Source organism: Halichoerus grypus, chromosome 2 (genome assembly GCF_964656455.1).
Source record: "Halichoerus grypus chromosome 2, mHalGry1.hap1.1, whole genome shotgun sequence".
Lineage (NCBI taxonomy): Eukaryota > Metazoa > Chordata > Mammalia > Carnivora > Phocidae > Halichoerus > Halichoerus grypus.
Window position 1 is genome coordinate 207,249,840 of NC_135713.1, and position 14,464 is coordinate 207,264,303.

Here is a 14,464-nt window from a genome sequence, read left to right on the forward strand (position 1 = left end):
AAGTTAAAGCAGCTAACTGGGACACACACCAAGAGGAGCATGCATGCTCCGGGGAGGGAACACGAGGTGCAGGTGATACGTGCTTTTTACGGAAGGAGTTACAGATCATCACGACAAAGGACATTCCAGAAAGTTATAGACTTTATCTTATGCGTTTAATATGTGCAAGACTTTAATCTTATGGGAACCAGGACGTGTTTTCTCTTTTTCTTATCTTTCTGTTTGGAATGCTTCTTTTTGATTTTTTTTTTTTTAATGAAGCAGACATACCATGTGTGCTCTGTGCAGAAACACAGCCCGTGGGTTGAGATCATTTTGACCTTTGTAAATGTCAAAGTTTAGCTTCCCTGGGAGCCAAGGAGCAGCGCCCACAAGCACGAAAACTTGAAAATGTCCTGTATCACCCTGTGTACGTAAGGTTGCAGGGATTAGGGCTTGAAGATTGACTCTAGGGGCCCAGCCCAGGCATGCCCATGGAAGCAAGGGGGTGCTCTCCCTGGGCCTCAGCCACAGGGCGCTGGGCCAGGTGCAGTGTGGAGGCACCGGCCTGCCCTGAGGAGCTTCCGTTGGCCCGGGTGGAGGGGCCCGCCCAGCACCCGCTGATTTCAGGGCCTTCCTGCGCTGTTTTCGGCAGCTGTGTGAACGGAACTAGAGGGCGGTAGGAGGCGGCCTTCCCTGAGCAGTGAGTCTTATTAGGACAGCTGCCTCTTGGTTTTACAAACTTGAAACACTGAGTGCAACACTACATTTTTTAAGAGAGAGGAATTGGCAGCAAATGTACAGAGTGTTTTGAGTGTTTCCAAGCACCGGCGAGCATTAATATCTTGCGACTAAGCAGTTTGCTGAGTGTTGTTGGCAGGCTGCCCCCCTGCACTGGCCAAGTGGCTTTCTATCTGGATTTACTGTTCCCAGAGGGTCTGGGCCCACAGATCACATAGCCCCTCTGAACCTCAGCTGTCAGGGGGATAGACATTTGCTGTGGGGCTTCAGGGAAGGCATGTCCAGGGCCCGAAGCTCCGCGGGGTGCTGAGGGCGCCCCCGGTGTCCCATGCAACCACGTTTCTCCTGGGGCTAGTCACTCTTTTCGGCCACCCCCGAGCGCTCCTTCCCTCCTCTGTGTGGGTTGCTGTCAGACCCCTGGGGCAGGACACTGGCCATCCCAGCTCACCGTGGGCTCTCTGCTTCCTTCCCAGCTGGCGAGAGTTCTTGGTCAACCTGTGCGGACAGTGCATAGCGAAAACAGTGGACCTCTGGGTGTTCACCCTGCCCGTCTTGCACCACTGCGTGGCGTCATCCCCTCAAGGAAAGGACTCCAGGAAGCAGTCTGAGGACACCTGGGCGGCCCTGGAAGGAATCTCCTTCTCTGAGTTTCGGGAAAGAAGGCTAGATCAGTAAGTTGTAGAGCTGCACTTCCATCTGTAAATCTTGGAATCATGGCTGTGCTTCGGGGATCTCCGGTGAGCCCCCGGGTGCACACATTCCCGCTTCTAGGGCTCTTTTAAAATGACTTTTTCAACAAATTTTAAACATACAAGAAATGTAACGAAGAATATAAAAAAGAAAAAAACAGCCTGCATCCCCAGAGATAATCGTTGTTGCTAACACTTTGGCATGCACATTTCTGGGATTTTGTCCGAACGCAGCTTTGCGGGCACCTTAGGTGCTCGACAACAGCAGCAGATTCTGTATTCTGTTTTCCCACGGGCTCTTTTTCACTTCACAGTACTTTGTGAGCAACTCTATGTTGGTAAACACGCGGCTACATTGTTGTAATGACTGCTTACTCATTAGAACTTATTTTTACTTAAGCAGTGACTGGGCACGTGGATTATTTCTTCTTTCTGCACTCTGACTTTGTAAGCATGCATGCTTTGACGAGCATCCTTGGTGCTTCCCTGTCCAATTCTTTCCTCGAGCTAGATCCCTGAAAGCAGGACTGCCAGGTAAAGGCTTGGCACATGGTACGTGCAAATCTTGAGGTAGTGAAGTACTCATCTCCAGACCAGGTGAGCAAAGCTTTCTTAGAGAAGACACAGAACGCACAATCCACAAATGAAAAATGGTAAATCGAACTTAAGGACAAAAATCAAATCAAAATTAAATTAAAAATTTTTAAAAGATGAAAACTTCTGCTCAGTTGCAAGCACAATGCCCCCCGTTCACATTGTCTTGTGTCAGAGAAAGGAATCCAAGTCTCACCTGCTCCCACCCCTCCACCAACTCAGTACACTCCTGCCCATAGGTTCTTAGGGATTAAAATAGCTCAATTAAGTTATTGCTCCTTCACTATTATTGGAAACTTTAGAAGTTAAAGCCCAGTTAAGATTATTTAGATCATTGCATATATTTTAAGGACCCTTCAGTGGTGTACAAACCGTCTGGAAGAAATTCAGTTGTTGACAGTGGAGAATGGCAAGCACCAGCCTTGGTCTTAAAGACCCTGTCTTTCAGGCAGACGTGGTCTTTACTATGCCGTGAACCTTCATCCATGCGATCTTTGTACACCTGTGACTTCTGTGGCACCTCACTTTATTTTCCAGTGGTCATCTTCTGGGGTCTCTAGTACAGTGTCACAGAATCAACATAATTTAAAGACCTTCACTGGGCTCACTTGGACTCTTTGATCTGGAGCATTCACTCAGTCGCTCATCGAAGTGCTTAATTCATAAATCATTGCAGCCAGTATGGAAAAATCATCTCAAAAAGTTAACAGCGGAGCCACCCTGTGAACCAGAGGTCCCTCTTGTGGGTGTGTATCCCAAGGAAATGAAATCGGTATCTGAAAGGCATACACACAGCCCCATGGTCTCTGCGGCGTTATTCACAATAGCCGAGACGTGGAAACCACCGAGTGCGCGTTGACCGATGAGTGGGTAACGAAGATGTGAGACACGCACCCCCCCCGCCCACGGGAATATGATGCACTTGTGTGGAAGCTAAAAAAGTCAAATTCATAGAGACAGAGAGTAGGATGGAGGCTGCGGGCGGAACTCGGGAGGTGTTGGTTGTTGTACAAATTTACAGCTAGAAGATGAGTAAGTTCTGGGACCCTAATGTGCAGCGTGGTGACTACAGTTAGTGATACTGTATGATAGACTTCCAGGTTGCGGAGAGAGTAGATCTTTTTTTTTTTTGAAAGATTTTATTTATTTGACAGAGACACAGTGAGAGAGGGAACTCAAGCAGGGGGAGTGGGAGAGGGAGAAGCGGACTTCCCGCCGAGCAGAGAGCCCGATGCAGGGCTCGATCCCAGGACCCTGGGATCATGACCTGAGCAGAAGGCAGACGCTTAACGACTGAGCCACCCAGGCGCCCCGAGAGTAGATCTTAAATGCTGTTAGGACAAGAGAGGAATGGTGGTCATGTGACGTGGCGCTGGCCCTAGCTAATCTTTCCGTGAAGTGTATCAAGTCAACACATCGTACTCGTTAAGCTTACACAACATTAGATGTCAGTGATATCTCAATAAAGCTGGAAAAAGTACTTAAATCTTAGTGAAGGTTTCTGCGTGGTAAAATATACACATCACATAATTTGCCCTCTTACTCGTTTTCGGTGTGGAGTTCAGTGGCATCCGACACACTCGTGTTGTTGGGCCTCCACCTTCCGTCCCAGAGGTTTTTCAAATCGAAACTCTGTCTGCATTAAGCAACATCTCTGCTTCCCCTGTGCCCCCACTCCTGGGTAAGCACCATCCTACTTTCTGTCTCCGTGAATTTGTGCACGCTAGGGACCTCACAGAACTGGAGTCAGAGTGTCTGTCCTCGCACCACCGGCTGGTTTCACTCAGCATCGTGTCCTCAAGGTTCATCCATTTTGGTGAATTCTTAATATGTTATTGTTTGCTTTTCATTTGATTCAATTATTTTTAAAGTTGGAACTTTATAGGTCTCTTCTAACATGACTGTACTTACCTTAACTCCGTCTGTGTGTGTTGACCCCACGGCTGCCCTTCTGTTCCTGTCGTCCCTTGTACAGGACACAGTTAGTTCAGCTCATGGGAGAGCGGAGCCATTTGCTGTACGTAGATGCGTGTCTGTTCCGGTCCTGGTTCAGTCTGCTGCCTCTGAGGAACTTGGTTTCCTACATGAAGAACCTCGTGGACTATCTGAGTCACTTCCCGGCTTGCGTCCTGGACTGCCTTCTAGGGACGTCGTACCGGCTTCAAGGGTTTACGGAAGTCTCTGGCAAAAATCTGGAGGTCTGTTGTCTGTTGTCCGGAACAGGCTCTCGAGTCCTTGCTTAGCAAAAGCAGATCAGAAACTAGACATTCAGGGCCTGTGATTCCTTTTTTCTGAAATCCTGGCAGTGAAGCACTTCGAAACCAGAGACGTGGTGGGCCGCTGTTTCTTAGGGCTACAGGGGTGTCTGCTTCCCATTACTCTGGGGCGGGCGACCCGGGCGTTCAGGCCGTGTGTGTGTGTGTGTGTGTGTGTTGTGTGTGTGTGTGTGTGTGTGTGTGTGTGTTGGGGCGGGGGTCCAGGCAGGGCCCACACAGCTGCTCTCTTCTTTCCCATTTCGTGGGGTGCAGAAAACAGTATAATCTTAAATCCTGAATTGTATTTGTGAAGGATGTAAGCTTGGTTCTTGAGCACCTTAAAACTCATTTGTAGAAAGAAAAGAACCCATTGTTTTGCCTTATTTAGGTTGTTTTTATTTTTATTTTTTTCCAGTTCTGTTTTCAGAAAGATGGTGGCATCATGATTAACTCTTTTCCTATCTTTTCTCTTCACTGCCCCAGAACATTGAGGAAATGTTTCAAATGCTGTTGCACCTCCTGGATATTTATCAGGACAAGTAAGTAGAAATGTGAAACGCAGCCTCTGTCTTGCCCGAGGTTACCCACACACACACTGACTGGCGGTGCCCCCTATTTGCTGTTGAAATCAGAAGATCCTCAATATATATCCCAACTCCTTTTTGAGCTATTAACATCCTGGTTTTGTTTTGTCTTGTTTTAAGGGAAAATAATAGATATCAGCTGCTAAGATTTTGGTTTATTTCCATCTAGTCTTTTTTCCTATACATTTTCTTCCATTTATTTTTTAAATGATCACCATATTGCATATTCATGCTTGTGTTCTGCATTTCTTTAATGTTGGTCTCTATGTCTTTTGCAAGTCAGGTCGGTTGAAAATGAAAATCAAACGTAGCTTTACGTAGTTATCTGAAATCATGTGCTGCTACAGATCTGTATGACCTCTGACCCCCCGAAGGGCGCTGTACTGCAGAATGCAGAACAACAGAAGCCCACACGTGGCTGACAGGTGTTTCCTGAGATCCTCAGGGCTTTTCCCATATCACCTCCCCTGAATTTTTAGGGTGTTCAGGATGGCTGTGGGGGCATCAGATCTGTTAATGTCAAGCCCTGGTGGCTTCGAGGCCTCTCCGGGGTCCATCACAGAAGCACCCCCACAGTGCCTTTCTCCCCCCACCTGCCACACTGCGCTCTGGTCAGCTCCCGTCAGCTTGGGCCGCGTGCCAGCCAGGGAAGGCGAGACCTGGTCCCCACGCACAGTGCCCGTTCTAGCATTTTTCCCCATCCCTCCCTCCCTCCCTGGATCTTTCTGAATTTTTTTCAAATTTATGTAGTATCTTAATCTTCAGTGATACGCATCCCTAGCTTCTTTTTTTCAAATAAGGGGCTACACCTGGGAATAGTGTCACTTGATTTTGTTAAAACAGTTCAGACCATGGAGACAAACCAGAAGGACTTTGTTTCTTTTTTATCTTGGTCATAAGTTCAGGATCTATTGAAATGTTCCCAATGTTAGTGTGTATGGGATCAGAACCGTGCCTTACTCGTAGGCATTTTGAAGGGAAGGAGCTTGTCAGAGATCGTGGGTACTGTTTTCTCACGCCTCCTAAATGACTTCAGTGATCTCTCTTAACTCTTTGCGGGGTAGGATTCTTGAGGAGCCCTTGGTACAGCCCTACTTGACCGCGTGCCTGAGACTTCATGAAACTGTCTGCCGCATCACAAAAGACCAAAAGTTTTATGAGCTGCCTGCCTTATCTGCTGAGATTGTTTGCAGAATTATTACACTTAAGCCTCTAGTGGTAAGTGGAACACACACACCACGTCGCACCCACAGTAAGTATGGAATTTCAAGTGGCCTCAATTCAGAACGGAGATCAGCTGGTTTCTAGGATTGCTAAAGGGACACAGAGTGGCTGATTCCGTCCTCAGATATTTGCTGGGCACCTGCCCCATGCCCGGTTCTGTTCTGTGCGTTGAGAATGTTTGGTGAGCGAGTCTGCACACTGGCCCTCCTGGGGCTTCTGCTGGAGGCAGAGAGGCAGTGCGGGGTCAAAGCACAGAACGGGTTAATTAACGAGCAGTGCAGGTGGCTGGGAAGTCAGGCAAGGTACCCACAACGTGTACCCGAAATGCATGTCCATGCGTGGTCGTTCCCATGTGACCTCATTTCCTGCACACTGTTCCTTAAATGCAGCAGCCGAGTCCACCCGTCCCAAGTGCACACCTCAGGGCCTTCCACACGGGTGCACGCCCTTGTGCTGCCTCCCGAATCAAGCTGTAGGGAGACCCCGGTGCCCTGTGCCCTCTCCCTCCACTCCCTCCGCACGCCTCCCACGGGGAACCGCCTTCTGTCTCCTACCGCCGAACCTGAGTTTTGCCTGTCTTTGAACTTCCTGTGTTTTGTGTCTGCTTGCTTCACCCAACACTGTGTCTCTGAGACTCACGCCCATTGCTGCTCACGGCAGGACTGGCTTCTTGTTTTGTACTCTTTGCACGCTTGAGTTTATGGGCTTCAATTTGAAGATGATAGGAGATTTTACATTTACACTGACCAATTTTTTGTTAACTGTATTGCGATTCAGAACTGGGATGTTAGTGATAGGAAAGAATTCAGTGTATGTTTTAACTTTATTCTTTTCACTTTTTCTTCTTTAAAATACAAAAGACACATTTTTAAAATAACTATTACTGGTAAGATGATTGCTTTTTATGAAGCAAGTGTCATTTAAACCATCACAGGCAGGTGCCCACTTCCAAATAAGCTGTGTTTAGGAAATTTGTCAGTTTTCTAGGGTATATTTTCCTGCAGAAAAAAAGTCTTAAATATGGGTTGGAACCCCAGACCAGTGTAATCTACATCATGGTAAAAATACTCTACCTGTGCCATAAAAACAAAAAGGTTTGCAAAACTACAATTCAACAAAAGTGTATGATGAGTTTTCAACCAACTTCTGGATGGGTCCTGACACAGAGGGTTAACTGGATTGGCAGGACACCAGATGGAGAAAAGCAAGAAGCACACATGTGAGCCTTCCAGCTTAGATTCTCAGGCTTGGGCTGTTCACTTCTTGCCTGTCTCTGCCTGGCCCTGTGCTGGGTGCAGGGGACACCAGGATGGGGGTGACAAAGGCCCTCCTCGCAGCGAGGTCTCTGTGGGGGGGCACCCAGTGAACATGTAACTGCAACACAGGGGACAGACAGTAAGCTGGAGTCGATAAGGTGCCCTGAGAACCGAGGGCAGGGCTTGCGTTCCTATGAAGAGGACACAGCCCTCACCAGGTCAGGGAGGAGGAATGTCACCGCTCCTGAGGGCCTGCAAGGAACGGAGTGTGGCAGGAAAGGAGCCAGGTCCAGACAAGGCCAGATCACAGGGAAGGCACACCGTGCTGAAGCTCTGGATTATTCTAGAAAGTGCTGTGCCATTGGGGATTTAAAACAAGGGCTGATCGCTTCTCGGCCTTTTGGCTAAGATCAAGTGTAGTATCTGTTCTTATCAGTTTAAAACAAGGGCTGAGATGTCCAATTTTCAGCTGAGAACCATCGCCACCTCTTGCCATCCACTGATCTGGCATGCTGGCCAGGCACACCTCCACCCACCCTCCCAAGCATCTGGCGCCCTCCTCATCTTTAGGGACAGAGCCTCCTCCCGCCCCAGGCTGGGTTCCGTCCCCTTTGTGTGCCTTGGGAATACCTCGTACTTTCCCTACTTGGCATCTACCGTGGTTAATGCCTGTCTGTCTGTCTGTGGATGGTTGCCCGCTCCCCCGCAGCATCAGCATCTGCTGGGCCACCAGGCGGGAGGGAGGGCACGTGGTGGTTCTCAGGGAGTGTCCCTGGAGGGAGGAGTGGCAGTAGATCCCGTTGTGGGTCCTGACACTTCTAATTTGTGGGACTCCATTGAAGAACACACGCTAGCACAGAGCTGGGAAGACCCTCCCAGGGCCTCAGGGAGCAGCTGCCGCTGAGGTGGGGGTTCTGACGCCTGCACTCATGCAACTGTGCTTCTGCCGCGGTGGGGAGGCATTGCCAGATCCCGTGGCCCCAGGGAACACGGATCTTCCAGAGGGAGAGAGGGAGTAGGGGAAGCCTCATGGGAAGAAAGCATGGACAGGAGGGGCCTTGGGTTTACCTCTGGCCCACAGCGGGCTGTTTCTGTGGCCAAGGAGCAGGGGTTTGCATGACACACTAGAAGGGGGGGGTGTCTCTGAGCTGTTGGAGGCTCTGTGATTGGGGCTCATCCTCTCCCAGCCAGTCTGGAGAAGGTGGGCGGGCGTGGCCTGGGCTGGCATGATCTGCTCATTGGTAAGGCTGGGTTCCCTGTGCTGTCACTGTGCTGGGGCGGTTCATGGGGGTGGAGTGCTTGTCCTTCCCACCCCTCCCCCACTTTGCCTGAGCTGTCAGCTCCCAGAGCGAACCCAGAGTCCAGGAAAACTGAAGCGCCTTGAAATGCACGCCCTGGTGAGGCGGGTGTCCCGAACGCACTCGTGTGACTCAGAGGTTGCTGTTCTCGAGTGCCTGCTGTGGATTGAGAAGGGAGAGTGGTGTCTCCAGAATAGCCTGAGTCACAGCTCGGGGACCATTACACGCCCCCTCTCTCCTGCTGCAGCAGGATTCAGCCGAAGGGCCGAGAAAGGAAGCCGGGAAGATTTCTGTGCAAACAGTATTCCAGCAGACAGTCACCTGGACAAGAACTTGGCTTCAGGGCATTTTCCGGGAGAGCATCTTTGGGCACACCTACTCGTCACCTGTCACGTTCAGATACCGGGAGGAAATCAAGGTAAGCTCTGCTGGGCCGAGATGCTGGCCAAAGGGGTCCGAGCAGGGATGCAACGTGCTGGCCCTGGGCTGGTGCTCCATCCGCAGGATCAGAGAGCCCAGTGCTGGTCGCGCTGCCCACAGGCCCCCATGATGGGCCTCGTGGAAAGTGCAGGGACACGGGGCCTTCGGGCTCTGTTTGAGCAAGGAAGGTGGGAGGTAGCTATGGCTGGAAATGTCAGGAAACAGTGGAGGCAAGAGGTACTTGAAGGGGAAACTGGGCAGAAGGGTTTCTGATGTCAGAGAGGGAAATAAGCCTCAGAAAGGCTGAGAGGTTTCCAGAACGAGGCTGGATGAGGTGTGGGAGGACGGGCCACTGTGGGGTCTGGCCCATGGGGGTCACCTAAGCGAGAGCGGACGAGTTGCTCAGAGACGGAGGGGTGGGAAAAGGGATGTGCTGAAGGCTGGGGGTTTTTTACGTCCTCTCCTGTTTTTTATCCTAACGCCTTAATGTCTTCTTCCTACTTCCTACAAGTTATGAAGGGTCTACCACTTGAGCTTCCAGGGTGTTGGGGAGACCACGGAACCCACTTAAAATGATCTCCATGCTTGACATGAGATTTTTGGCAATCCTGTCAATGTGCCACGTGACCCGTCTGGCTTTATGGGACTGGGTTAGGTCCTGCAGGGTTGTCTACACGTCCTGTCCGTTTCCTTTCTTGTTCCCCCCCCAAAACTATAGAGGTGACTGCCACTAAGGAAAATGCCCGAAAGGAAAACACTGGCCAAGAAAAGCATATGATCCTCAGAGGCTGCAGGTTCTCCTGGCTGGTGGCCAGCGAGTCAGCAGTGTGTATGCAGCTGGTTCCGTACTTCCATCCTGGAGTGATCCGTGGTTTTCCTTCCCACGTCTGCCTGGGGTGATGCAACTAGTATCTGGCTCACGGTTCATTTCCAGATTCTCCTCAGTCTCCTAATCAGACCTAGCCTCTACGTCAGTGCCCGTTTCCCATCAAGATAGAAAGTGGCTGCACATGTTGGTCCCTCGCATAGAATAGTCTAGAATATGGGCAAAAAAATAGCCCCCAAAAAGGACAGAAAGTTGCAAATTTCAGCTTGTGACTCTTAAGCATCAGAAAAGTCTTCTGTAATTGCTCTGCGAAATTTCAGACTAAGACTTAAATCCCACCGAAACAAAATGATTGAATTATTGAGTTATAATTGCTGAGTTATTAAATGTTATTTCAAGATTTCAAATGGTATAATCCCCCAAACATTAAGAACGAGTTCAGGATGGCTTTTGGTCCATTGACATGAGAGGATGATTTTCAGTTAAATGCAGTAGTAATGGTGAAATGATAATGTTAATTAAAATGTCATTGAGCATCCCCTCTGAGGCTGGTGCTGCTGTCCCCCTGTCTCGTGGAGGAGGCAACCACAGTTTGGGGAGATGGGGCAAACCCAGCCATGTTCTTGAAGACTGTTAGCTAGCGCTAGGACACAGCTGTGGAAAGGGAGATGAGCAACCCAGCCAAATGGCTCATTTTACCAGGTTTCAACAGGATATCACCTTCCAGGGACACTTTAACGGGATGGTCATAAAATCACACGGCTGAGACCATACAGGAACAGGGCTGATGACCCTTGCTATATCTCAGACTTGCTACTTCTCCCCACAGAGGGGAAAAGATCATGAATCCAAATACTCGGAGCACAGAACTTCTGGCACTCATCCTGAGAGGGACCGAGGCTGAGATCAAAGTGAAGAAAACGCACATGAGTCTTGAACTTTATTTATTTATTTATTAAAGATTTTATTTGTTTATTTGACACAGAGAGAGAGACAGTGAGAGAGGGAACACAAGCAGGGGGAGCAGGAGAGGGAGAAGCAGGCTTCCCGCCGGGCAGGGAGCCTGATGCGGGGCTCGATCCCAGGACCCTGGGATCATGACCTGAGCCGAAGGCAGACGCTTAATGACTGAGCCACCCAGGCGCCCCTTGAACTTTATTTAGAAACTTCGTGGTTGGTGGTGGAACAGACATAGTACTTCTGGAGCGATCTGTGTGTCCTGTTAAGACTGAGCAAATAGCACAGGAGTCAACACTGTCGGGAGCCAGAGTTCTTTCTCACCGTGGGGAAGAGAGCTGCGGCAAAGGGCAAGGGGCCAGCGGTGTTGGTGTGAACTCATGACCCAAAAAGCTGTAGTGGCTCCCAGCTCTCTCCACTGAAAGGCCTAGAAATCAGGACAGCCAGGCCCGGGAGCACAGTGGGAGCGCCAGGCATGGTTGCTAAATACCAGCCCCACGAAGAAACCTGTGCTTCTGGAAGGACAGCAGGTTCCAGAGGCAGCAGGAAGAGTGCAGCGCCAGCCTGGGGCCAGTGGTGGGAACTGGGGTGATGGCGGGCTGGCATCCTAGAGTAGACCCTGGGATGGAGACGAGCTGCATCCGTAGCTCATGCTGCTCTAGCAATGCCCCTTCTCTAGCTTCCATAGCCCTACTGAGGCCAAGGAAGGCATGAACTGCAGGGGAAGTTGGGTTGAGCATACATGCGAACCGTCTTATCTTTGCAGGATTTTTATAAATTGGAAGTTATCCCACATGTTTAAAAAAGGACACAGAAGCTAGTCTGAAGGACAATTAGCCAAATCTAGGACAATTTGATCATCCAAATGAGTAACACCATTACTGGATTACAAGTCATTGATACTTGTTTATAGAAAAAAAGGAGGGGGGAGAGAAAGGAAAGCTTTTTTTTTTTTTTTTTTTTTTTTTTTAAGCAGTCTCCATGTCCAGTGTGGAGCCTGACTCAGACCTCGATCTCATGAACCTGAGATCATGACCTGAGCCAAAATCAAGGGCCAGATGCTTAACTGACTGTCCTTTTTTTTTTTTTTTTTTTTAATGAAGAATGCAGCTGGCTGGCTCAGTCCATAGAGTGAGTCTCTACCTCAGAGTCGTGAGTTTAAGCCCCACATTGGGCATGGAGCCTACTTAAAAAAACAAAAGAAAACAAAAAACACCCTTCATTCTGTAACACGGCAGGAGTAATGGACTTAGGCAAGATTCATCCATGGGTGAACTCAGTGCATAGGAGTGTGAAGGAGCAGGATATCCAGCGTAGCCTGCCACAGATGACCATTTAATGCAAAGGAGAAAAGGAGAAGAGAAATCCAGCAGCCCTGGCCATCAGCCCTGACGGGACAGGGGTCTCATGGCCTCCTTCTGCAAGTCTGATGCGACAGCACTCCCGAGGTCTCAGGCGAGCTGTGGGAAGGTGCTGACTCTCGACCCTGCCTGACCTACAAAAATACATTTTCAATATGGCTCAACTTCATAGTGCTCCTGCCCCAAAAAATCAAATCTGGATCTCCTCCCGGGAGAATTATGAGCCAGATCAGGTCGAGAGACAGTCTACAGGACAGCAGAGTGTGGACAGCGCCCCCATCAGAGAACTGGGTCCCACTGACATGAAGTGCCCTGAGTGTGGCACGTGGATCGTGATCGTGCAGCAGAAGGGCCACGGTGTTTGGAGATGCCTGCCCGAGTCTTTCAGGGCCACATGGCGTGGTACCTGCACCTCCTCTTCCAGTGGTTCTGCAGAGAAAGCGCTTCTTATAGAGAGAGCACAAGAGAGGAAGTAGCTGTTGAGTATTAGCACCTGGGGAATCCAGCTGAAGAAATATGGGTGTCATTGGGCCACTCTTGTAACTGTTTTTGTATGTTCGAAGGTTTTTGAAATAAAGCAAGGGAGAGAAATACTTTCAGAATAAAAACCAGTTACACGGTAGAAGGACCCTCCTGGTTGCCTGGTCCTGTCAGGGCCCTTGCTTCTCAAAGGCTGGGGTGGGTGGCTCTGACTCACCACTGACACAGCTCACCAGGGACAAAGACAGGCTCAAAACCCAGGTGCCCATCGCCCCTGGAACTGCCATAATAGTCTCTCCTTTTTCATAGAATTCATCATGGCACTTAGTTGTCATGTGGCTGTCACTGACATGTGGGCTTTGCAGGTCTGGAGACGGCTGGCGGAAATAAGCTTCCCCGTGGAGTATGGCTGGAAGGAGTCCTTGATGGGGGACTTGGAAGGGAGAATCAAACAGGTACCAGAAGTCAGGATGTTCTTTTCAGGGGGCATTTTGATGAAGCCAGACCATCTGTAACAACCTACAGATAGAACGGTGCATTTGAATGGATAGCCCTAGTGTGCGCAGGGCATTGGGTCAGTATGACCTTGCATTTTTCATCCAGCCTTACTAGTTTGACCAAAGATGATATTCCAGTGAAGAGGAAGGGAACGGGGTCTTGCCACCAGGGAAACCCTAGGTATGGGGAGTAAAGCCCCCCATATGCAGTAGCTCCAAGTGGCTTGTTGGTGACAGAAGCCTTAACCCAGTGACAAATGAAACAAGTGTTCTTCGTTTTTAGTGAAAGCTTGTGACCCTAGGAAAATTAGGGTTTGTTTTTACATGATAGGCGATGTTTATATGTAACTATTAAATGATGCTTTTTAGAGAAGTAGAAACAAGGGGAAATCACTTATTTTTCAAAATTTACCTGTTTTTGTAAGCTGCGGGGCCAGGCGCTTTTTCTGCAGGGTAGGAAGGGAGACTCTGAATTGGGAGTCTTGTTTGTGTCATGGCTACAGTTAGAGGGGCCCCGCGGGGGACACGGTCAGTGCGGGGTGGAAGGTGGAATAATGGGGACCCGCTGCAGGGTGGGGAAAGTAGAGAATAATGTTCTTACTGCGCAGTGTTAAGAGTGCAGCCCCCAAAGCGCTCACTGTTCTCGCAGGAGAAGCCTCTGGTCCAGATCTCCGCCTTCTGCAGCCCCCACTGGGATGCCACGGGCCTAGAGGACAGCGTGTCGAAATGCTTCGAGAAGTGTGTCATTGAAGCAGTGAGCTCAGCCTGCCAGGTGAGCCACCCCTCTCGCCCGGGGACGCGTCTGGGTTCCCCGCGGTCTCGACATCCCGAGCTGGGGGCCGGGTGCTGAGCCCCGCCGGTCCTGGGCCCCGCCGCCAGCGCAGGCGTGGGCACGGGCATCCGCCTCCCGGCCCAGGGGAAGGTTCTGCAGTTCGGTGTCCCCGACGGCCTCCCTGAGATGCCGCCCAGCTTCCTGCGGCCACAGGTGCCGCGCCGTCAGCCCAGCCGCTCGCGGGGGAGCTCGGAGGGCGAGCGGGTCACTGCTGCGGGCCTGTGTTACCGCCGGCGGCGTGCGGTGGAACCCTCCCCAGGCCGACGGAACGTTTACGGAAGAAAATGGACGAAGTTGAAAAGATTCTGTCGACTCACTTGGGGGGAGCGTCTTCTCTGCAAAGCGGGAAGTGATTCTGCAGCACACGGCCTCTTAGGAACAGCCTCCGACTGTGCGTGTGTGCGCATGTGCGCATGTGCGCGCGCGTACGCATGCGTGTGTGCGTGCGTGTGCGCGTGCGCGGAAGTGCGT

At 50.4% G+C, this 14,464-nt stretch overlaps 1 protein-coding gene and 1 pseudogene across 5 annotated transcripts in view; both read left to right on the forward strand.

Moving 5' to 3' along the window:
* RNF213 (ring finger protein 213) overlaps positions 1-14,464 on the forward strand; it is a 102,512-nt gene that overhangs the window by 23,577 nt on the left and 64,471 nt on the right. For 3 of the 5 annotated variants that reach the window (XR_013445270.1, XM_078066230.1, XM_078066232.1), the window contains exons 10-16: positions 1,194-1,391; positions 3,979-4,201; positions 4,742-4,797; positions 5,907-6,060; positions 8,868-9,038; positions 13,030-13,119; positions 13,811-13,933. Coding sequence is in view for 4 of the 5 variants with exons in the window: in XM_078066230.1 (XP_077922356.1) it covers positions 1,194-1,391; positions 3,979-4,201; positions 4,742-4,797; positions 5,907-6,060; positions 8,868-9,038; positions 13,030-13,119; positions 13,811-13,933 (1,015 nt within the window). In the remaining variant the exon portion in view is untranslated. The remainder of the gene's footprint in view (positions 1-1,193; positions 1,392-3,978; positions 4,202-4,741; positions 4,798-5,906; positions 6,061-8,867; positions 9,039-13,029; positions 13,120-13,810; positions 13,934-14,464) is intronic. The other 2 variants (XM_078066231.1, XM_078066233.1) reach the window with 1 other exon arrangement.
* LOC144381210 (U2 spliceosomal RNA) lies at positions 7,707-7,813 on the forward strand (annotated as a pseudogene).